We start from the raw sequence: 25,595 nt of genomic DNA, 5'->3' as shown, positions 1-25,595 counted from the left end.
TAGAACACTTTGTCATGCCACAGTTTGAACACAATTCTCACTGGTCAGGCAGTTTATATGAATAAACTGCTTGTGGATCTTAGCAGTAATGGCTTTCTTTTATTCCACTGGGCTGTCAAAGCCAATTTAGATCCAGCCATAAAAAGTGTTCTTTTTCTTTTTATTAGTATTGATTAATGTTTAGTTTTTAAGTAAATACCTGACATAAAGCTAGAACAGACAGGAAGGTAATTACGCAGCAGAGAATTGCCCTTCCCTCTTAGAGTACTTTCAGTGAACTTCATAGTTAATGTCATGCATCTCAATGTGTACAGATGTATGCCCAAAACAAATGGTTGGAAAGATAGGAACAGACTTTATTTGCTGTGTACATTTATATGAATATCACTAAACATTTAGTACTACTACTAGCCAATTAACTCTTGTAACTGAACAATCAAAGATTTGTGCTCAAAGGAGTATTTTGAGCTGTGTGGTAGTATTTACACAGCTCAAAAGTAAAGTATTTATTTGAGTTTTTTCCTTACTCTTTTTGTTTGGGTCTATTTGCGTACACATTACGGTCCCAGTCCTGAATGTGTATGTAATGGTTATGGTTTGCTAAGTGCAGTTTTATTCAGAAAAAAACATTACTAAAAGACTTTGAATTTGACTAAAGTCTGGGCTGTAAGTTCATAATGGCTTGTTCTGTCAGATCTGTTCCTGGTATTACTTTTAGTTTTCACACCTGCCTGTTCATCCATCTCCTCTGTGCTTTCCTCTTGGATCCTTCTGCCACTTACTGTAGCTTCTCAGCTGGTGTAACTCTAAAAGCTTGCTTCTTCAGCTTATTAAAGCTTTAAGGCCCTTTCATATGAAACATGATAAAGGCACCCTTGTGTTCTGAGACCCATTCTTTTCTATGGTTTGCACCATACATAGCCAAGTTTCCTGCTGCATGGAACAAAGTACAGTTCAAGTGCACCAGCTGGGCACATGTGCATGCCGTTGTCACCGCAACATAGCGTGACATACGTTCATGTGGCCCATAGAAATGCAAAATTAATGTATACGTAAAGACTATGAGTGCTCTTAAAAATGACATATTACAACCAGAATGCAGCAGCCAGAGCAGTGCCATGTGAAAGGGCTGTTGTAGTTTTCATTGCATCATAGAGATGAAAATCCTGCTGCTGTGGTTTGAGTCATAATAAACAGTTTTTAGTCCAACATTGTTTGGATGACAATAATTCTGTAATAATAATAATAATAATAATAATGCCATAGCATTTTAGATCAAAGTCAACAATCATAGTCTATGAAACAACAAACAACTTATTGTAATCATAACTTAAAATAAACCTTTCATTCTCTAAACATGTATTCCTGGATTTTCGCCTGAAGACAGTGGCGATGATATGTCCAGTGATAGCCTGGGTCTGGATCCACTTGAAGAAGATACTTCAGATGAAGATTCACAGATGCAAGGGCGTTTAATGAGAGGGAGCTCCAGAGAAGAGAATCCTGCCATATCTCATCTAGAAGATTCCTTTGTTCCTGCAGAGACAGAAACAACAAAAGACATGCAGACTGATAAGTCAGAAGAGCTGCCAGAACTATCCATGGTAACATATTACTGTATTCCCAGTTGCTTTTGGTTCTTGAAAGAGGGAGCCTTGGATTACAGAGCTGTCATTGCATTATTTTCTCTGAATCAGTCTTCTCCTAATGAAGGAATATTATGCAAATTGCAAATGGCTGAACTTCGTAAGTGGCTGCCAAATTGACAATCAGGAACGAATACAAAAGAGATTTGTCTTTATTGCTGGTGTAACTTGAACCTTAACCTATTAACTTTTTAACCATTCTATTTGCGACCATTGTTTCTGTGTGACTCATTTAAATTGTCCAATAATGACCTTAACTGAGACATTTTTCAGCCACAATATTAAGTGAGAAGTTTTTGATGCAGAGGTGCATATCTCTCATTTTAGCCGCACAGAGATTTTTACTGCACAAAATGAGTAATCTTGTATGACCTCCTTTGCTTCGCATAAGTGGTTCATTGCTGACAAATAACTGATTGAATTAACAAATGAGTCATTCTAGTCATCCACTGAACTTTATCTGGGAAATATCTTGAAGCTGAGTAATAAAACTTTTTGAAGTTCATTACACTAGACATAATCACTGCACTGAATGAGAAGGCTTCAGCGACATACAGTTAGAGTTTCTTATTGTAGCTGACCTGATCTATTAGATAACATTTGTATCACACTAATTACTTTACATTATTCATCTATAGCTCAGAGACATCTAAAGCTGTGGTGTTAAAGGTGCAAACCATTGAGGGAAGAAAAGAGTAACAGAGTGGATTAAAAAGGCAGTGCTTGAATGGTCCCAAATGACTTATCAGCCATTTAATGGTATGAATCCTTTATACTGTGACAGAGGAATGAAAAAAAATAAGGAGGGTAGTGCTTTATTAAAAAGCTGGAATAAAATGAGGCTCATGATTGTAAAGGTGGTGGTTATCTGTGGCCTCTGGACCTGAATCAAACTGCTCATAAAATGATTAGATGGTATTTCTGTCTTTTTCTCACTCCCTCTCTCTGGACCCACCTCTTTGGTCCTCTGTGTATGTTTTTCTCTCTGTCTCTTTCCTTTGTTCAATCTTTTTCTTTCCTTCTGCCCTTTTCTTTTCTTTTAACTTTACTAACAGTTGGCTAGTTTTATAGTTCAGGCAGCTAGTCATCATCCTTCTTATTATGAGGAGCTATTGGTCTGCACAAAGAGATCTCAAGGTTTTTTTTCTTCCTTTTTGCAGCACACTATCATTGTATTTGGTCTCTTGCTGTTTCTTTGTGTTGTGTTGCCTCTCCTTTCTTTTACCCCGTCTTCCTCTTGTCATTCTCCATCCTTGCTCATTTCTTGCTCTGTGTGGCACTATTCCCACATGCCTTTCTTTCTATACTCTCCCAGCCCATCTGCAATGTCTTGCAAGGCTAGCATGCTAATGCATCAGATCTAATCTTATCTAAACAGAGCTTCCACATTTTCTTCTGTCTCACAGGACGACACTTGCAAAGGGACGACAGCGAACCCACCACACTATTGTGAGATGCTCTCGCCAGCTCCAAGGGTTAATTAAAAATCAATTCATCAAGTTTGGATGAGAGAGGGAACAGTAGCTAGCTCATTTATATGTATTTGCACATTCTAAACAGAAAAATACAAATTTAACATGCTTACCTAGCTTGAAGTTAAATTAATATTGTTTGCTCTCTTGTTTTATCTTTTTGGACTGATTCAGGAAGGACTGTATTCACAGATAGTTTTAAGAGCAAGCTTTTATTTTGTATTCCACTGTACGTTACTCTCTTTCCATGTCTCTGCGTGTATCAACTTACTATCTCATCCTAACATGACCTGTTTTTTCTCACTGTTTTCATTTTGTCATTCCCCTTTTTACTGCTTCCCCCCTTCCTCCTTCCATCCCCCCTTCTCCTGTGTTCCTCCATCTGTTTGTGTATACCCTCAGGTAATGCACAACCAGAGTGCTGGGTCTGGATCAGAGCATTTCTGTGATCTGCATGGGTTTTCGCCTCTAGGTTTGGATATGATTGCCGGTCAACCAGAGACACCAGAACATGCACACTGTGACCCACTTCACACATGCCAGTCTCCACTGCGTGATTCAGACCCAACAGGTAGGTTAAAAAGGGAAAGTCTTTTAATGTGTATGAATAGTGTGCTTGAGATTTTATGCTTCAATTTCTTCAATTGCCATCCTGTTTTTCCTTTAAACGACATCAGAAAGTGTGGTTGCTGCTATTGTGCTTCATGAGATTAGATTGTGAAGATTACCTCTGTGTCCAGCTTTTGCCTGGAGATACTTTCCAATTTGCGAGCGTTATTCATGTCACTAAGGCCTCATAATAGGATTTAGAACAAATATGTAAAAATGTAGAGCTTACAAGACACACGAAAATGAGTTTTAAACCCAGAGGAGTGCTGGCTGCTTGGTGAAAAACGAGAGATTGGGGACAACACTGATAATTTACTGCTGGTGGGTCCAAAGGGAGCTTTCCTGTGATGCCGTTTTGTTTTGTGTTGTATGTGAGTGTGTGCAAGCCTTTGCTTTCAAATGCTTTGTAACCTCTGTGCTTCTTTCTACCTATATTTAGCTCCTCACTTTTCTTAACTTTAGGAAAACACAGGCTCACGCCTAATTCTACCTGCCTAAAATGTCGATATTTCATCACAAAAGACTCACAAGTCACAAAGTAGTAATAAAGCCTGCATCCTTGACACATCACAGAAATTTTACTTTAGTTTAAGAGGAACTTTAAAACACAGAAAGCTAAAAAAGGTTACGTATTGTGATAATGTTACATCCAAATGAAATTAAAGTGTATGATCCTGTTCAAATACACACATCAGCCACAATATTAAAACTACTGACAAGTGAAGTGATCATCTCTTGTATTTTTTGACAATGTATTTTCCTGCTGGGGTACTATGGAACTGGGTATTTATGTAGTTGTTACTGTAACATGTATCCCACCCACCTTAGAACTGTTGGGCCCCTCACAATGACATCAATACACACCGGCATTGGCCTCCAGCAGGACAATGTGGCTCATCACACTAGAAAAACTCTCCCATAATCACTCAAGGAACACAGTGAAATGGTCATGGCATTGATTCATCAGATTCTACACCAACAGAGGTAACAAACCACAACCCAGAGGAACCAAATTATCGTCTGCCAGTGTAATGATGCAAGACTCTGTAGGATACCCCAAGACCTCCCCTTAACAGGACAGAGGTGTTTTGGTGGAACCAAGACAATCTACTGAGTATTAATCAGGTGGTTTTAATATTGTGGCTAACTAGTTATGGTTGCATAGTCATGGTATGCAGTAAGGTTTGTATGTAATAGTATATTACTTATTACCTATCGCTGTCATTTGCCTTTGGGAGACGATGTGGACTTTTATCTCCTGCTTTTGGTGTTTATTTCTTGTTTGTTACACCTTCCCTTCTGTAACAAAATGGCTTTAAGAATGTTGCACATTAACTGCAGGTGGTAGACCATGCTGTAGCCACTGAGAAAACTGCCTTCTGAGCGTAGCATTAATGTTCTATTTGTGATTGCAAAATGGACATTTGAAATGCTTCAAAACTAATAATTTGTAAATTGGATATGTGTTTATGCCCCTCGCACTGAACATCATAACATATGGAAGTCTAGCAGCCACATACAGTACTTGAATGCCATTTATCAAATCACATAGTTCTTAGTATAGCGTTAAATGAATAGGGTTGACGGTGAGAGACTCCCACAAGGGCACCGCTAGCCTCCTCGCACCATGCAGCCAACCTCTCGTCAAATCCCGCTCTGTCTCTGCCACCATCGTTAAACCTCCAAAGTTAATGAGAGAGAAAGGTTAGAAAGGAGGAATATCACCTTGACAACACTTCACACTCATTTATGTCCTTCCATCCCTCCATCTGTCTATTCTGTTTTTATCTTCTTTCCTTTTTTTCGTTGGCAAGACTGCAATCCAACAGGTTTTATATGTCTGCTGCTCTACAGTTTCACCCTGCTGTCCCTTTTTCCGTACTCCCTGTCACCTCATCAGTCAGAAAATTAGGTTGTTAGTGTGCAGTTTCTGTCAAAATGTGCATCGAGTCCAACAAAAGGAAAGACAGAGAGAGTCAGGCAGGCAAATAGGAAGGATAATGACCCACACACATATGCGCGCACACACGCACGCACACCACACATGTAGAATGGTCCCTTTAAATCTATGTGTGTTTTCCAAACTAGCTTCAGCCTTTTCCATTTTCTTTCGAGATGACAAACTGTTATGCGACTGCTCGCCCTTTCCCTCTTATTTATTTTCAGCTGATTTTGAGTAGTAAGTATGTTCTCCAGTCAGTAGTATTAATCAATTAATTAATTAGCTGACCACAGGAGAGAGAGCTGAAAACAGCAGTAATTGCATTGCAGCTGTCAGGACTGGTTGAGCAGCTTGTTAAGCAATATTTGTTTAGTACAGTTTCTGCTGATAAATAGACAAATGGATTATTTTATCAAATTAATTTACTTGAATTAATCTATATAAGTCACTTAGGCTAATAGATTATGTTATCTCCTTACAGCCGTGTGTGTGTGTTTCTTTTTACCTTGTTTTGTCAGCTCTGTTAACTTGAATGAGTATTTAAATCTGCAGAAGCCTTTGAAGGGGCTCATTCGTGTGTATGTGACAATATTTGTGGAATAACATCTCATAAAAATCCTAAAATTGATTCAGCATCCTTTTGTTATTATGAACTACTATTAAGTACCTTTGAAATACCACATTTTATGAACTATTGATGATTACAGTGATTTGTATACTTAACAAATACAGTGTAAAATAGTTTTACTTTAATTATCAAGCAAAAATGAAATAAATATTTGTATTTTGTTTTGTCATCTTGCAAGTTTTATAGTCTGCTGCATTCATATTCAGTCATAGCCAAAATGTTTTTCCATGTGGTAGTGCTGTAGAAAGGTCACAAACTAGACTTAGATAGCGAAGAAAATCCATTGCAGTTTCCAATTGCCTGCTATATGTCCAACTGATAGCAGCGTGACAGTGAATGATCTGTCTCTTTGTATTTTGTACATTTTGGATCCAGATATTCTGAGTCCTTTTTAAAAGCATGTAAAGGACAATATCAGAATGTGAAAGTGTGAGATGATATATTTTTTTAAAGAGCAACTGCAAGAGAACAAGAAGTATGCATTTTTATGAATCCAATATGCAGGGAGTGCAGAATTATTAGGCAAGTTGTATTTTTGAGGAATAATGTTATTATTGAACAACAACCATGTTCTCAGTGAACCCAAAAAACTCATTAATATCAAAGCTGAATGTTTTTGGAAGTAGTTTTTAGTTTTAGCTATTTTAGGGGGATATCTGTGTGTGCAGGTGACTATTACTGTGCATAATTATTAGGCAACTTAACAAAAAACAAATATATACCCATTTCAATTATTTATTTTCACCAGTGAAACCAATATAACATCTCCACATTCACAAATATACATTTCTGACATTCAAAAACAAAACAAAAACAAATCAGCGACCAATATAGCCACCTTTCTTTGCAAGGACACTCAAAAGCCTGCCATCCATGGATTCTGTCAGTGTTTTGATCTGTTCACCATCAACATTGCGTGCAGCAGCAGCCACAGCCTCCCAGACACTGTTCAGAGAGGTGTACTGTTTTCCCTCCTTGTAAATCTCACATTTGATGATGGACCACAGGTTCTCAATGGGGTTCAGATCAGGTGAACAAGGTGGCCATGTCATTAGTTTTTCTTCTTTTATACCCTTTCTTGCCAGCCACGCTGTGGAGTACTTGGACGCGTGTGATGGAGCATTGTCCTGCATGAAAATCATGTTTTTCTTGAAGGATGCAGACTTCTTCCTGTACCACTGCTTGAAGAAGGTGTCTTCCAGAAACTGGCAGTAGGACTGGGAGTTGAGCTCGACTCCATCCTCAACCCAAAAAGGCCCCACAAGCTCATCTTTGATGATACCAGCCCAAACCAGTACTCCACCTCCACCTTGCTGGCGTCTGAGTCGGACTGGAGTTCTCTGCCCTTTACCAATCCAGCCACGGGCCCATCAAGACTCACTCTCATTTCATCAGTCCATAAAACCTTAGAAAAACCAGTCTTGAGATATTTCTTGGCCCAGTCTTGACGTTTCAGCTTGTGTGTCTTGTTCAGTGGTGGTCGTCTTTCAGCCTTTCTTACCTTGGCCATGTCTCTGAGTATTGCACACCTTGTGCTTTTGGGCACTCCAGTGATGTTGCAGCTCTGAAATATGGCCAAACTGGTGGCAAGTGGCATCTTGGCAACTGCACGCTTGACTTTTCTCAGTTCATGGGCAGTTATTTTGCGGCTTGGTTTTTCCACATGCTTCTTGCGACCCTGTTGACTATTTTGAATGAAACGCTTGATTGTTCGATGATCAAGCTTCAGAAGCTGCTGCATCCCTCTGCAAGATATCTCACTATTTTTGACTTTTCTGAGCCTGTCAAGTCCTTCTTTTGACCCATTTTGCCAAAGGAAAGGACGTTGCCTAATAATTATGCACACCTGATATAGGGTGTTGATGTCATTAGACCACACCCCTTCTCATTACAGAGATGCACATCACCTAATATGCTTAATTGGTAGTAGGCTTTCGAGCCTATACAGCTTGGAGTAAGACAACATGCATGAAGAGGATGATGTGGGCAAAATACTCATTTGCCTAATAATTCTGCACTCCCTGTATGCATGGCTGTTCTGGGTGAGGTGTGCTATGACCCGTCTTTAACTTTTCCTTTAACTCATTTAGGGTTACAAAGTTATGGGTTAAGCAGCAGCTTCAGAGCTTTAAATGAGGAACACCTGGTTTTCGGTGTGATGAAGGACAACCACAGGCAGCCAACTGGAATTCAGATTCACTCATCCAGGACAGGAGAAGTATCAGCAGATGAACTGGGAACATCTGGTGAGTGGAAGTGTATTTGCGCTGTCATGAGTGCTTGTGAGTATTTTGTTTGTGTCTATGTGAAGATTTTCAGGTACACAGAGTTCTTTGTGCTTTTTATTTATTTACACACACAGAATTCTATTGTGGACACAATTAATACACTATATCTCTGCATATAGAAACACTATTTCAATGTTTGTGCTGGTTGTGAACAGACATATTATCCACTTATACTGAGCACGTACACATGCAGGACTGTGGGTTGATCCAGGAATACATCCTTTCATACAGATACACGAAACAGTGCATTAATCTCTTTATGCTGATGCATATTTGCACACATAGAAACCTGAAAGACCAGAGAGTAAATTGTTTTATTCAGTGAGATTTCTAATTCCCTCTCGGTGTTGATCAGTTCTCTGTATTATTTTGCCTAACTCACTTCTTTCCATGTTGTCAAAGTATTTAAACCTGCTTTCATAAGTCTTTTTTAAAATTAATCTTATCCAAGAGTTCCAACTCTTGAGGCCCACATAAGCTACACTCAATTAATAGTCTTGTCAGATTGAATGCTTAAACTTAAGTTGGAGGAGTACGTTAGTTAAAAACAATAAATAAAAACAACTTTGAAACATATTTAACTATTCTATCAAAATGAGTGTGCAACATTTTTTCTGTATTTTTAATTCACAAGGGAACCTAAGCACTGATGTTTCGGCAAGTTCCCTCTCAGAGTGCTTCCTTGTGCTGTTTTGTCAGTGTGCCGCTCCAATGTGCTGTCTGACAGCACACAGAAGAAGGCTTCTCGCCAAAACATCTGTGCTTTGGCTCCCTTGTGCCATTAATTAATGTTTTAAAATAGCATTGTGCCCCTGAGCATGTTTGTAAGTGGGGAACTCTTTTTAAAGTTCACAGCATTTGGTTTCCTTTTTTCCCCTCCATACTTTACTGTAGTGTGTTCCATACAGCAGTTATACCTACAGTACAATTATAATAATATATCACATGAAAAAGATGCATATGTTAGGTATTACATCTCAATTTGTCTTAAGGCTATTAACATATCCCACATACAGTCCATGCAGAATGGAATTATTCAAATCTGACCTTCCAAAGGAACGCTTGAGTGATATCAAAGAGTCTTCTTCATTTTACACTTCATACATTTTAAATCTGGCACAGAGATTTATCAGTAGCAGAAATCTAAATATGTGTGCGCCATCTCCTTAAAATTGAAATAAATCGAGTCTAGAGGTATGTGTGTGTCCACATGCGTTAGAAGCACTCCCCTGCATGCATCATTCTTCCCATGCTGCTTAGTTTGACAGTGCAGGTGGTTGTGAAGCACTAAGTGGAGGTTCTGTGCCAGTTGAAAGACAGAGGCAGGCACTGAGAGTGGGTGGAGGGAGGGCTAGGTGAGGAGACAATGGAAGATTGAAAGACTGAAAGATTTAACACTGAAGCTGAAACTGGTTAGACAGCACGCAGCATGAGGAATCAGTGTGCTGCAGCCACACATACACACCCACACTATCATAGCTTCTCAGTGGGGGCCTCAATGTAATTTACTGTGAGCAGGTGGAGATGGATGTTCAATCTGATTCAATTTGATGTGGCTCACACAGGAGTGGGATGAGACACCACTCATTCCACTGACAGTTGTGATCGACCCTTTTTTCTTGAATCCTGAGCAACATACCATCTTCTTCTTACCTTCTCCATTCTTCCTCTACACCTGTTCTTATCTACTTCTTACACTCACTCTCTCTGTAGCTGTTTTCAGAAAATACCTTTTACTGTACAGCCTCATGATCATCATTCCATCCTTCCTTATTCACAGCTTATGCGTTTCTCTACCTATTTCCCTGTTTGGCTTTTATTCCATATCTGCTTTCAGGCTATCTACCAAGTATGCATTAACTATTTCGCACTGTCCGTTGCCAAACCTCTCATTCCTTGTCCCCTCCTTTTTCTCACTGTTTCTTTATTCCCACAGTGGACTCAGAATTCTCGCCAGTATTTTGTCCATTGTCCCAAGCAGCCAGAGAGATCATGGAGATCTGTAATGTGGACCAGATGGGCTGTGAGGACCCTGACCTGGAGATAGACACAACTGCACATGCTCTGAGCAGCCTGGAGCAGGAGCTAAGACTCATGGTCAAGAGCGCAGACCAAAAACCTTCATGTATGCAATCACATATACATGATATAGCTATCTGTGATCAGTATATTATTTTACAGATCATGATCATAGAAAATAATACAGTAAGTGTTTGAATGAATTATGAATTACAAGAGTGATTTAAACCATTAATTCTTAACCTTTCTTAAATATTCCATCCCAAGCAGGCACTCCAGGTACTGGTACAGAACACAGTGGAAGTCAGGATGAATGCAGTAATCCCGCTTCCAAACGGTTTGTAACACACATCCTTAAATTTGATTACCCTCATGCCTTTCAATTGTATTTGTGCGAGGATCACATCAAGGATGAGCTTATCATAAAGAGGGTATATGTTTTTGTTGTTAGTTGACCTAGAAATGCTTAGGCAGTTGTTCAAATGTCCATTTGATGTTGATATCCTGAAAGGCAAATGTGAGTTTCTCCAGTGTGCGAATCAAACAGTGAAGTGTCGTACCTTCCCGTTTTCATACTGTGTGTCTGTGTCTTTTCACCATGGCCACCTTAGAATCTCACCCCTTACACTTTCTCACACACCACTACCAATCCAGTGGCCACGACAGGGGGTAATCCCTCTTTTTTTTTGGTACTGCATCAATGCCTCTCGCTGTCGGATATGTGGAGTGTGTAATGGATCGTTAGCAGCAGAACGACTTTAGCTTTGACAGCATGTTGGGTATCCAGCCTTAATGTGCTGCTTAATGTGAGTATGCATGTGAAAAGAAAGAGGAAGTGTGTCAGTGTGGTTTTGTATATCAGAAACTGACTCTGAGTGTGTGTGCCTGTGCATTATTGATGTTTTTTTGTGTCTGTGGAGCGGGCATAATCTGCGCTAGAGGCCTTGTGCTGAGCGGAGCACTGTGAATATCACTTTGAGACGTGTAATAAACGGATTAACGCATACTACAGTGAGAGCTCCCAAAACAGCTCCTTACATCCTAAAACATACACAAACACACACTTAGGATGGACTTAATCTGGCTACTTTGGTTCAGCTTCACAGGTATCATGTTGTTTTTGTTTTTTATAGGCAGCTCTTGTGCTTCCACCCTCACCTGGTTTTCCTCCTAATATGCAGATTGGACTCTTGTGACATTGTCCAATTTATTGAGTATGCAGAAACACTGGATTTTCATGATGACAGGATCTTGTCATGCAGTTAGTTGACACAGCTGTAACATTATTGTTTTATTAGGTACAGTGTGTTTTGCCAGTTCAACTCAGCAAGTTTTTTTTTTTTTGTATAGGGTCAATGAACCGTCTTCATGAGATGCTGTTCTTTCAGACCCCGTTGACTTCAGAGTAAATGTATGTAAATGGATTTCAGCTGTAATGTAGATTCTGCTGCAAAACATATTGAATAATGGTATAATCAGGAAAACTTGAGTGCATTTTTGCATATAAAATATGCATTTGTTTTAGTGAATATTCCAGTAATAGTATACAGTATGTACACTCCAAGGTACACCCACACAACACAATAGCGAATGCTGTCACAGCATATTATGGGCGGTCTGTGTGCATAGACAACTATTTATCATCTGCGCTGCTTTTACTCAGCTGTCTCTGGTTGCTTGGCAGACGTGCACCACAGTTGGTGGATTGTGAGAACTGAATATCTGCTTTTGCTTTATTAGTAGTTACACTATATGAGTCCAAACCAAAAAACTACTTCACGTTTTGCAGCTGTATGAGGATCCAGCAGCATGTACGAGTCATGCTCGTCTTTGAGAGCAGCTTTAGGTTGTGAAACAGTCTGTGTTAGTGCTGTGCCATATCATAGCCATGAGAATACCAGTATGCATTTTGGCACGATATAAAAGTGTCATATGGTAATATCTTTGATATAGCGACACCTTACATTTATGTTCCCTCGTGTGCACTACAATGAAACAAACCCATATGTGTCTAAGAGCAAGAGCAGGGTGTGCGCCTCTGATGACAATATACTGCATAAAAAGGGAGCTACATAAAAAGAACCACTGACAAAACACAGTGCTTTGCAAAACATGCATGAAATATAATAATTTTTGATAACTGTTGAGTACAATCAGGCTATGAAAGCACTCTAACGGAGATACTAGCAGTTGGTGAAGTGCGACCCAAAAGTAAACAACTGAGAGTCACTGTAGCCCTCGATAGCTGTGCTTCATATGACAGGAAGAGCTAAAGGTGAAAGGAAATTACTGGTGGGTTACATGGTTATAAAGGAGGGCTTAAGTGGTTAAAAGCTCGACCCAAGATGTTTTGGTAGCTCTCGTGACTTTAATAGCAACGCCATAAACGACACTGGGACAGCTCTGTCTTATCGTGGCGACTCCCTTTATTGCCAAACTGCAACATACAATACACACGGCACAACCACCAGAGGGTGCTGCATGAACCCTTGAGTTAGTCCTTACCATAACATCCCCCTTTCTGAGTACATTATAACCATAATGTTTCCTTTGCTAATCCACATTTATGTCAACACTACATTCACTGCAACTTAACTTGTAGCTGAATATTTCAATGCTGTTACGTTAACTTTTATTCTGTAACGGACATTTATTGTTTCCACTTTATAACAATTATTTTATTTAACTGTGTGAACTTATCCAACTATGAAGGTGGGGTAGACTTCCCAATCCTTCCGCTGAGTGAGGGGATTATTCTGCCCCTGGCTGGTCACTCAGGTGCTCGAGAGTACCTACTACCTACTTCAAAGTCTTTAAGGTACCTCGGTGGGTTTCTGTCTCTGGTGGGATATCTTTTCTCAGTAATCCGGTCATTCGGTGGTGTAAGACACTGCTGTGCCTGGTTCGAAACCGGGCTGCTGCTGTCTTCTGGTATGACAGGGATCTGCTGTTCTGTCGGTTCCGTCTTGGTCTCTTTTAGTGTGATGAGATGGCTCCTGTTTCGACGTAGAAGTCCTCTCGGGGTCTCAACAAGGTAAGAACGCGGTGTCTCTGCTCTGCCTGATATAGTTCCATTTGTTTTCATGTCTGTTATCCAGACTTGATCTCCTGGGTGTAGTCCTGTGAGGTCTTGTGCTCTGTGTCTGTTGTTGAACCATTTCCACTGTTTTTCTCTCTCCTTCCCTTCTCTCTCTCTCAGTTTAGTGATGTTTGTCCAGCCTGGGTTGAGGCAGGATGGAAGTATGGGAACTGTGGTACGAAGTTTCCTCCCCATCAGAAGCTCTGCAGGGCTATGTCCATTGGCAAGTGGTGTGGCGCGATATGCCATGAGAGCAAGATATGGGTCTCCTTCTTTCTGTAGAAGGCTCTTTACTGTTCTCACTGCTCTTTCAGCCTCACCATTGCTCTGAGGGAATCTCGGGCTGGAAGTGGTGTGGGCAAAGCCCCACCCTGAAGCAAACTTTTGGAAATGTTCTGAGGAGAATTGTGGACCGTTATCCGACCTTAACTCTGTTGGAATGCCGTGGCGTGCGAATATGGACTTTAAGTGGTCAATCACTGCTGCTGATGTGGTAGAGGACAGCTTAGCTATTTCTATGTATCGTGAGAAATAGTCCACTGCAACCAAATACTGGCTGTTACTCCACTCACTGTAGGAAACTCAGTTGGCATGAGTGTTTCTCTGGGTTGCTGTCTCACCTTTGCACACGTCTCACATTCTGCTACCAGCTGTTGTAGTTGAGAGCTCAGTCCTGGCCACCATACCGACTGCTTGGCTCGTTCCCTGGACTTTACAATGCCCTGGTGACCTGTGTGCAGTCGTGTCAAAACATCTTTTTGTAATATTTTTGGGATAACTATACGCATACCTTTTAGGAGAAGTTCATCTTCAACAGTCAGGTCCCCTGCATGCTGGTGGTATGGGAAACATGGACCTGGTATTTTGAGTTTGTCCGGCCAGCCATTCTTGCAGTAGAGTTTGATTTGTTTTAGTGTTTCGTCTTTGTCTTGCTGCTCTCTTATTTGTTGTAGTCTCTCCTCTGTTGCAGGAAGACCTGAAATCACCTGATGTGCATACAGGTTCATTTCGTCTCTTAATGTCTCGTCACAAACAGTTTTTTCTGGTGCTCTGGACAGCACGTCTGCAGTTGCGATGTGTTTGCCTGGGACATGTGAGATGGTGAAAGAGTACCGCATTAATCTCATTCTCAGTCTTTGTACTCGTGGTGGCAGTTCGTCTAAGTTCTTGGAGCCCAAAAGTGGTACTAAAGGCTTGTGATCTGTCTCAACATGGAACTCAATGCCTATAAGAAAATCAGAGAATCGCTCACATGCCCAGGTTATGGCTAACGCTTCCTTCTCTATTTGAGCGTACCTCTGTTCCGTGGGGGTTAATGCTCTTGAAGCGAAGGCCACTGGTTTGGTTGCGTCATCCTCTTGTTTCTGAAGTAGCACCGCTCCTAGTCCATAGGAGGATGCATCAGCTGATACTGTTGTTTGTGCTTTGGGGTTGTAGAGTGCCAAGTTCGGTGGTTCACTCAGTTCTGCCTTAATGTTGTCAAATGCTGTTTGTTGAGCCTCACTCCAACACCACATGTTTTTGGTACTGAGTAGTTCTCTCAACGGCTGTGTTTTCTCTGCTAAGTGGGGAAGGTACTTGCCTAGATGATTAACCATTCCTAGGAATCGTCTCACTCCACCCACATCCGTGGGCGCTTCCATGTTGCTGACTGCTTTCACTTTCTCCGGGTCTGCTTTGACTCCTGCAGCATCGATGATCTGTCCGAGGAACTTGATTGAGGTCTTTGCAAACTCACACTTCTCACTTTTCAATGTCACCCCAGCTTTTGTGAGCCGTTCCAGGACTGCGATCAGTCTCTTGTCGTGCTGGATTTGTGTGTCAGCATAAACCAGAATGTCATCCATCTGGCAGACGACTCCTTCCAGCCCCTCTAAAAGCTGAGACATTCGTTTTTGGAAGTGTTCGGGGGCCGAAGATATGCCAAAACAAAGTCTATTAAAACAGAACCTTCCGAATGGCGTGATGAAGGTTGTGAGAAGAGCTGACTGTTTGGACAAAGGTATTTGCCAAAACCCTGAGTTAGCGTCGAGTTTTGAGAACAACTTTGCGCCCTCTAGCTGTCCTAGGGTGTGCTCAACTGATGGCAACATGTGTCTTTCTCTTTTCACAGAATTATTTAGTTTGGTCAAGTCCACGCACACACGCACTTCATCTCTGTTTGGTTTAGGTACTGGAACCATTCCTGCACACCAGTCGGTAGGCTGCTCTACTCTGGAGATTACACCTAACTCTTCCATCCGAGCAAGCTCTCTTTTGACTTTGGGTAACAGGGGAAGCGGGACTCTTCTTGGAGTTGACAGGGCAAACGGTTTGGCGTCTGCTTTAAGCTCAATTTTGTATTCCCCCGCCATCCGGCCTAACCCACTGAATAGTGTTGGAAACTGCTGCTTCACTGTTTCTACTGAAGTGAGTGACACAGTTTCTATTCTAGCCACTAACCCGAGTGCTACGCTCGCTATGCGGCTTAGTAATCCTTGTGTCAGGTCTGCTACTACATACACAGGCTGTACTGTAGCTTTGCTTGGAGTGCTCAAGTTAGCAGTAAATTTCCCTCTAACTGTTAATGGAGACATTCCCACCCCATATAGTTTCAGATCTGTGGGTTGCAGCTGCGGTTTTTGTGCTAGAGTGTTGTACTCTTTTTCAGGCAAGACGGTTACGTCCGCTCCTGTATCAATTTTTAGCCAGCAGTCTGCATTGTTAACTTTTACTTTAGTCAACCACGCATCCTCTGTTCTATCTGAGGCTACCGTTCCCAGAAATGCTATTTCTCTTTCTTCTCTGTTACCACCCGCTGCACGTATTTCTCCCACTGCCCCAGACCTACATACTCTTGCGTAGTGACCTTTCTTTTTGCACTGATTGCAGAGTACCTCTCTGGCTGGGCACTGGTGTTTGCTGTGAAAGGGTGTCTTTCCACATCGGTTGCATTGGCTTTTCACATTCCTCTCCGTGGTTTGTGGTACAGTCTTTCGTGGTTTGAAGTGTTTCGTTTTTGCTTTAACGATGTCCACGTTGCAAAGATTCTCCTGCTTGAAGTTGTTTTTAAGAAGATCCTGTTGTTTCTTAACAAGTTCACTTTGGCGAATCCGTATCACTGCTTTTTCTAATGTGAGCTCCGCATCCATTTGTAGTTGCTCCGAGAGTCTCTTGTCTCTTATTCCAACAACGAGTCTGTCTCTTATCATTTCACTGTGCAGCGCCCCGTAGCCACAATGCTCAGCCAAGGCATATAGGGATGTAATAAACCCGTCTGCAGTCTCTCCTGCTTCTTGCTGCCTTTGGTTGAACTTTGCACGTTCAAAGATAACATTTCTTCTGACTACAAAGTGTGCCTCGAGTTTGTCTTTGAGAGTGTGGTACTCACTCGCCTCCTCTTCGGTCAGGTTCAACGAGGTGATCACGTCTTCAGCTTCATCGCCCATTGTATATATCAGAGTGTTAACCTGGTTTTCGTCCGATTGTAGCTCGAGTCCGGATGCTATCCTGAACCTGTCGAAGCGTCGGATCCATTTCGGCCACTCTTCCGGCTTTGAAAAATCAAACTTCGACGGCGGTGATACTTGAAAGGCTGCTGGTGCGGCCGCCATGTTGCTAGTCGCGAGATGCTAGTTAGCGCTTCTTGCTAATTTGTTAGCTTAGCTCTTACTGTGGCTGTTATTGCAACCTTGCAGGGCGAGTTCTCTCCGGTGAGGAAGTTTCCGTGTTCCGTTATGTTCTTCTTCTCTCCCGAGCACTTCTGACACCATGTTTTGGTAGCTCTCGTGACTTTAATAGCAACGCCATAAACGACACTGGGACAGCTCTGTCTTATCGTGGCGACTCCCTTTATTGCCAAACTGCAACATACAATACACACGGCACAACCACCAGAGGGTGCTACATGAACCCTTGAGTTAGTCCTTACCATAACACAAGATACAACATCCCAGGCAATGTTCCCTCTAAGCTGCGCGCGTGCGCAATTGCGCACTGCTGGCACGGTCTCTGCGCACAGAAAATCTGCGTTGCGCGCAAAAAAAATCTAACCTGAATTGCAATTAAAATTAAAACTTTAACAATTCTGTTTTGCAGTGTTAGTCAGTAAGTGACTGGCTGCTGGGATTAGAACGATGCCACCTTATCCCATAGTGCAGCCAATGATGCGATTCACAATCGTATATACGCAGCTAATCAACGTCATTGACAGGCTATGACAGCGTCCTTATGCACGCCAATGACAACGTGTACAACCATTGGAGATGTGAGCAGGACAGACGGAACAATTGACGGAAAAAGTGTGGACTTTATACCAGTTTTTAAATTGTGTTGACAGGCCACGTAAAACCAGAGTTATCATAAAAAAATATATGCAATGTTTGTTTTTGCTGAATACTATCGTTGTTTATATTTACTTCGGGAAGAAACGGTTAAACGGCGTTTTATAAGGAAAACGCTCGAAGGCGCTCTCCGCCTGGGCGGGGGGAGGGCGGGGGAGTGACGGCGGTGTTTTGAGATGTGAGAGATTTGCGACGTTTAGTATGGGCAGAAATCTGTGCCATCAGAAACTGAATTTGAATAAGTTAAATTTGAATTTGAATTGCTCAGATTGAATCTGAATTGTAACTTGAATAAATGCTTTTAAAAACTGAATATGAATTAGCCTAATTTGAAATTCAATTTATTGGTTTGAAAATGATCATCACTAAACTGAAATTGAATTTTATAGTTTGAAAATGAATTCATTTGCTTTGAAACCGTATTTTATCCTTTAAAAATTTAGCTCTTGAATAATTTCAGATTCACTTCTCACCATTCAGTTTCAGTTCTACAATTGACCCTGTGCACGAGAAAATGCTAACTTCCTGGTTTGAGACCGGATGTGGGGTTGTACATTTCCGGTAGCTTTACTTTGCGGTCAATCGCTACTGCAAAGATATACTCCAAAATCATGTCCAAAACTCGAAAACGGAAAGATCATGTTAAGTTACAAAGAGCAGAAGGTGGGAACACTCACCACTGTTGTGTCACAAAAAATCTAATGATCACTTTTGACGTTTAAAGAGTTTAGATCGATCAGTTGTTTACATCACTCAACACAAGCAGAACTGCATCACTGCAGCAGAAGACACATTTCACATTCAGAAGCACATCTCTGTATAGTGACTGGTCTTATGATTTAAACAGGCAAATGTTCAGCATTCAAACTACAGGTGAAGAATAGTCAAACCAGATGTTTCCCCCATTATGTTGATATCAGCTAGTCAAGTACACACCTACACAGCATGTTAACAAACCGTGAAAAAAGCCACACAAAAAATGAATGATTGCTGGTAAGGGTTTCTATACATTAGTATTTACGAAGAGTATGTTGTGACTTACCTTAAAAATTACAGTGGTCCCTCGCTAATAACGCGGTTCACCTTTCACCTCGCTGTTTCGCAGATTTTTTAGTGCAAGTTTGCATGCTTATTTTTTTTTTACGTCACATTGTGTCCTGCGTCCTGATCGCTGCAGACGATCTCCTCCGTGACGTCTCTCATGTACAGTACAGAATCGCTGCATCGATCGCTAGCAGTGTGACTCTGAAGTGCAGTACTGTATGTCCACAATGTCCAGGAAACGTTTTGCACCGTCAAAAAATTAAATTGGCTACTTGATTTCACCTATCGCTGGTTATTTTTAGAACATAACACCCGCGATGAACGAGGGACAGCTGAGAAATATAACATTTGAATCCCTTTTCTCTTTTGCCCTGAGGTGCAGGGAAAAAATATCAACAAGTCGATGAACATCATTTACAGATATATTGGGTAAATGCCCAAGACATCTATAGAAATGTAAATCGCCGCTTGATTCATTCATTTGCTTAACTTGTTTTGGACCATAAACCAGGCACGAATAGGACAACGGAAACAAAGCTCCCCACAGGAGTTTCCGCACCGGAAGTAGCATATCCTAACGTGCACACAGTCAATTCAATTTTAGTTCTAAAATTCAGTTTTTTGGGACTTACATCCGGTTCTGGTTCAAGAGTAATCAAGTGCAGATTAATAGAACTACGTTTTACTAGCGGGCCGAAAGTGTTACTGACGGGAATCTACAGCGTCTTGAGCTGAATTAAGACTTCAGAAGTCAATTGTCATGTGGAATGACCAGCGGATAAACTCTCAGGTTGGTAATAAATGTATTACATGTATAAGAACAAGATCATGTTAACAAATGATAGCCGTACAGTAACTTTTATGCTTATTGTAGCTGTTAGCTAAAAACGCTAATTTAGCGTAGTTTGCCCTGAATTCAGCTTTGACAAACAAATATGATCGACTGTTTCTAGTAGAATTCCAAAGTTGTCATCTTGTACCCTCTCAGAGTACCCCCTCTGTATGCTTGCAGAGACCCCTACAGTAGGGAAACATGCAAAACGGTGTCCAAACCTTTGTATTTCAGCTTTATTTATGTCTTACACAGCATCCCAACTCTTTAGCTAACTTAATAACTTTAGCTAAAGTGAATAGTTAGTCTAATTCATTAGTGCAGCATTACTGGATCATCTCTGTTTGAAGTGATATAATATGATATACAACTATCACTGAAACAGCAAACTTTGTAAATAAACAAACAACACTTCTCATTCTCTAAACGTTTGGCCACAGCTGTAGATTACACTATCAGTGCTTGTTCACTCTTGACAATAATTACATTTCTAAATTTACTTTGTGCATTTACAGGTAAACAATATCTAATATTTTATCTAAATGACTGCTTTGTCTTTGAAAAGGTGAAGAGCCTGAGGCCGGTGACAGTCCAGTTCTACTCTAAGTACATCCTTACGGTGGCTCACAGGACAAGGCCACATTCCTGTCCTGCCAGAAGAGAAGAGAAACTTCAGAGTCTTCATGCAGTTCAACCACACCTGTCATATTCCATATGACAGGGGTCTCAAACTCCAGTCCTCAAGGGCCAGTGTCATGCAACTTTTCCATGTGTCCCTGGTGCAACACACCTGAATACAATTAGTAGGTCATTAGCAAGAGTATAGAACTTGACTGCATGCTGAGGTGGCAACCCCTGATCCTACTCAAGTAAATTTAAGTAAATGTATGTATTTGGAAACACATACTTCTAAAAATACTTTTATTGCACCATGTTCATTCACTCATGAGCTGCTGTAACATGAATCAAATGGCTGAATTGCCAACTCAACATGCAGTCAAGTTCTATAGTCTTCCTAATGACCTACTTGGTGTGTTGCAACAGGGACACATGGAAAGGTTGCAGGACAGCGGACCTCGAGGACTGGAGTTTGAGACCCCTGCCGTATGGTGTTCATGCAGTTTTCTACTCAACAGTTACAGCATGTCTGACTGCCTGTTCAGCATATGCAAAAATATATGATGAGTTTAAGCATGTGATGACAAAGGTCTTCCATTATGGTGTTTGTCATCACATGTCACAGACATCTAGATGATCATTTGGAATAACCAAGAAACTAAAAACTTGTTACTTCATCTTTTGCCTTTATTATTATTATTATTATTATTATTATTTTACATTTTTAGGCATTAGGTTTATTTGTAGTAGTCCTTTCCAACTTCTTTCCCTCTTCCATGTTACTGTGTCAGCTTGTCAGCATCTATTTGGGGTTGGGAGTGGAACAGAAAGTCAGGAAATCCAAAGTGCCATTAAAACCAGGAGAGGTTCTTATATTTCAGAAGAAGGGATTAATTCAAAAGAAATTACCTCAATGCCATATTTTATTTAGGAACCCTAGAGAGCACTTTGCAAAATAACACATTCTTATAATTTCACCCTCAGATAAGCCAAGCTACAACTGTCAGGGAAGGTGATGTAGGTACAGAGCATGTGAGAGTGGTTAAGTTTGTCTCTTGTCTAGATGAAGGCACAAGAGGGATCAATGGCAAGGTGTAGAGATTCAGTGTCTTCAGTCTTCAGTGGACACTCCATTTCTGGCACAAAACACCTGTAAAAGATGGTCGATTTAGGAGGTGACCCGACAACTTCAGCCTGTCAAACATAGCAATGGAGCAGTATGTTAAAAAAAAAAAAAAAAAAGTTAAGCATGCACTCAGTACCCTAAGAATTATTATGGTAGTTAAACACAGTGACAGTCACATATCATATCACTTCAAACAGATGTGATCCAGTATTGCTGCACTAATGAATTACACTAACTATTCACTTTAGCTAAAGTTATTAAGTTAGCTAAAGAGTTGGGATGCTGTGTAAGACATAAATAAAGCTGAAATACAAAGGTTTGGACATCGTTTTGCATGTTTCCCTACTGTAGGGGTCTCTGCAAGCATACAGGGCTCTGACAGGGTACAAGATGACAACTTTGGAATTCTACTAGAAACAGTCGATCATATTTGTTGTCAAAGCTGAATTCAGGGCAAACTACGCTAAATTAGCGTTTTGAGCTAACAGCTACAATAAGCATAAAAGTTACTGTACGGCTATCATTTGTTAACATGACGCTTGTTCTTATACATGTAATACATTTATTACCAACCTGAGAGTTTATCCGCTGGTCATTCCACATGACGAATGACTTCTGAAGTCTTAATTCAGCTCAAGACGCTGTAGATTCCCGTCAGTAACACTTTCGGTCCGCTAGTAAAACGTAGTTCTATTAATCTGCACTTGAACCAGAACCGGATGTAAGTCCCAAAAAACTGAATTTTGGAACTAAAACTGAATGGTGAGAAGTGAATCTGAAATTATTCGAGAGCTAAATTTTTAAAGGATAAAATACAGTTTCAAAGCAAATGAATTCATTTTCAAACTATAAAATTCAATTTCAGTTTAGTGATGATCATTTTCAAACCAATAAATTTAATTTCAAATTTAACTTATTCAAATTCAGTTCCTGATGGCACAGATTTCTGCCCATAGTTTAGCACAAATCTTATGTAGTTAGTGTGTAGTGTAGTCAATAGTTTTGTTGTGTGTGTCAGAACAATGAGGCGACTGCTGAATGTTACAGGTGTTACAGGAGTGATACATCTCCTGTTGTCAGGTCTGCAGGTGTTGTTCTCCTTTATCTCATAGTGGACAGAAATTATTTTTTGGAGTGGCACAAATAATCAGGTGTGGCATCAAATTTGATGCAGAACACCTGATTGTTCTGTAAATAGTTTGAAATTTTTATTTAAAAAAACGCCTTGGCTGCATTTTTAGGTAAACAGCTGCAAAAAACGTTGTTGTTTGCAAAACTCAGTTACTTTTTTGAAGAAGTAACTAAATAATCAATTGCGCAACATTGGTCATTATATACTGTATTTTGCAGTCAGAGTTACAGGACTCTCTCCCAGACCACAGACTCATACTCATAATAGTCAGAGCTTTATAAAAAAAAAATGAAAGAAAGTTGTTTTTTCAAAATTGGAGTTCAAGTTATTTTTACTTCCAATAGTGTTACCATACTACACAGGTCATGAACAAGATTTTCTTTAAATGCCATTGTAAGTGGGCTAAAGCAGCTAATTAAAAGTAGTCTAACATAAATGTAAATGCTGTAATTTGATTATTTTAATTAACCATGTAACTTGGATGGATTCGATGCTGGCGTGACCACAGTGCACACATCTGCTGTTGCTCACAGTGGTTCAAGGGATCACTCAGGGAGTTTGTGCATTCGCTCAGACACATGAAAAATTAGAGGGAACATCGATCCCAGGTAGAAAATATTTTTCAGTTTTGTTATGTGACAATACTGCACAGCCTCTACTAGAGTTACAAAGTTGTTGTAAAACTAAAGTGTGAAGCACATTTTTGTATAATTCATACAGCTTAATGGCTGTTTTTCTCTAATTCTACACAGGGTCAAAAGTATATAAACAGGCTCAAATATATACATATATCCAAAGTTTCAATGATCTTACTGTTGATGTGAAGTAGAAGAATTTAGGTGTCATCCTCCTTCCTCATTATTCCATTCTCTTTGTGGAATGTACCAGTGCCACTGATGAAAAACAGCACCCAAACATGCTTGACAACTGGTACAGTGTTCTTTGGTTTGAAAACTTCATCTTTACTCCTCCAAACATACCTCTTGCTATTATGGTGAAATAGCTCAAATGTTATCTTGTCTGACCATAAAATTTTTCTCCAGAAGAAATTTTGTGATGCTGGTGTTCCAGTTCATGGCAGGCTTGAGCCTTGTGGTGATTTCTGGACTTTTCTGGAACATACAAATCCATTTCCTGTCATTCAAGTGACTTCTTCCAAGTGTTGGCAAAATTATGAAACATCTGAATGACTTGTATTTACGCAAGTGCTGTACAGTCAAAGATATCATAATTATTACTCAAACTTTTTAGAGAAAACAGTACCTAGGCTACTTTTGCGCTTACATTTAACTGATGCTGTAACTGGATATAATGCTATGTCACAACTATTTTGCTATATTATTCGAAGTTTGAAGTTAGCTAATACAATAAAATCAAGAACACTGCACATGCTGGCTGAGATGGCATCAATAGAGTGACTCGTTCTTATTTGGAGGTGGGCGGTGTTTTTTATGACTCCCAAGGTAATTTGGTGTCGTCGTAGCTGAATACAGGCGGGAAACGCTTCTCCTAAATGCCTGAAGCAAAAAAAAGGAAGAGTGTACGGACAGTTGGAGGGGTTAATTGTATCACTTTAGTATGAGTGTTTAAAAAAATGGCCAGCAACTTCTTGATTGGTGGATTTTGTCTTGCAGAGGCGGGGTCACTGCTGAACAAGAAGAGGAGGAAGAAGATGAGGAGGAGGTGAAGAGAGATCGACAGAGTGTCCTCTTGCTACCCTGACGGACACATGTGCGTGACAGTCATGCAAGCGAAATCCCACAGTGGATGCATTTTTAAATTGTGTTCATTACACTTAAAGGTTGGTGTAGACACCCTTAAACGCATAAGTCTAAACTTTTCTGCAATAATATGAAAAAATATAAATGTAATGCTTGTTGAGCAATGAATAAATGCTGTTTGATTTATTGTTTGTCTCTTTTTGTATGCCCTTGTTTGCCATACACCATGTTTATGTTAGTTCTTATACTGAACAGCAGCTGTGAGATGCATTCCTGTGGATGGATTAGCTAAAGGTACAAAAACAATGCGACTGGCAACAGAAGGGGAGCTGACATGAAGATAAATGGTGACTTTGGCTTTATTCTCAGCAGGAGTCTTCTTGGATCCCTTTGATGGCGTGTTTGTCAGAGTGTGTGCGTGTGCTGTCTGAGATGTGCATTAAAGGACCGACATTGAGGGACAGTTTGCTGCGGTGCCAATTTTACCTGCAGGGGTTAGGAAGAACATTTTTCTCTGTTGTCATCACTTTGTTTCTTAATAAGGTTAGGGTGGCACTAGATCAGGTCAGACTGTCTGCACATGGACACACACAGAGAAGACTCCTGCAGGTGATAAATAATGTCTGTAAGGCAGGGAATAAGGAACTGTGTCAATGCCCACTGCTGCCATGTTTCTGCATGTGTGTGCAGGAGTGGGAGAAGATAAACACGAGTTGCTGGAACTGGTTTGTTGTCTCCATGGTGAATGTGTACATGTGCCGTTGGTGTTTGTTAGTATGTATGTTTGTGTTTTTCTGCAGCTCTGCTGTTTTCTATTATTCCCCACAGCCAGTCCCAATCTATCACGACTGCCACTGTCCTCAGCTGAGTTCACAACCCACCATTGACTACTTCATCTCCAGCCGATATTTGTGTGAGGTTCAAACAAGGACAAACAGGTAGATACAGCAGAAGATCACGCCTGTATAATACTACCAAATACATTCTGTAACTGAGAAGCAGAATGTCAGTCGATGTTAAAGCTTTTTTTAGCCTGCTGTATGAGCTTGTAGAAATGTTATGGAGGACACGCATGGCCAAAACCCTGATGATTGGTGGCTTGATGCCAGATGCTGGA

At 40.6% G+C, this 25,595-nt stretch overlaps 1 protein-coding gene across 7 annotated transcripts in view; it reads left to right on the top strand.

Moving 5' to 3' along the window:
• Nucleotides 1-24,659, top strand: part of zbbx (zinc finger, B-box domain containing) — a 73,252-nt gene extending 48,593 nt beyond the window's left edge. For 4 of the 7 annotated variants that reach the window (XM_086261106.1, XM_086261103.1, XM_086261107.1 and 1 more), the window contains 7 exons: nt 1,384-1,604; nt 3,053-3,121; nt 3,521-3,689; nt 8,388-8,543; nt 10,522-10,710; nt 10,872-10,941; nt 24,392-24,659. In XM_086261106.1, the coding sequence (XP_086117232.1) occupies nt 1,384-1,604; nt 3,053-3,121; nt 3,521-3,689; nt 8,388-8,543; nt 10,522-10,710; nt 10,872-10,941; nt 24,392-24,479 (962 nt within the window). In that variant the 3' untranslated portion in view covers nt 24,480-24,659. Of the gene's footprint in view, nt 1-1,383; nt 1,605-3,052; nt 3,122-3,520; nt 3,690-8,387; nt 8,544-10,521; nt 10,711-10,871; nt 10,942-24,391 lie in introns of those variants that run through there. The other 3 variants (XM_086261104.1, XM_086261105.1, XR_015124633.1) reach the window with 3 other exon arrangements.
• The last annotated feature ends 936 nt before the right edge of the window (nt 24,660-25,595 follow it).

The sequence above is a fragment of the Aulonocara sp. 'chitande type north' Nkhata Bay genome, linkage group LG14 (assembly GCF_057382095.1).
Source record: "Aulonocara sp. 'chitande type north' Nkhata Bay isolate Kocher_YH1m ecotype deep benthic linkage group LG14, A_spYH_male_GT1.1, whole genome shotgun sequence".
NCBI lineage: Eukaryota > Metazoa > Chordata > Actinopteri > Cichliformes > Cichlidae > Aulonocara > Aulonocara sp. 'chitande type north' Nkhata Bay.
Note: the sequence above shows the minus strand (reverse complement) of the source record. Positions and strands in the feature narration are given on the sequence as shown.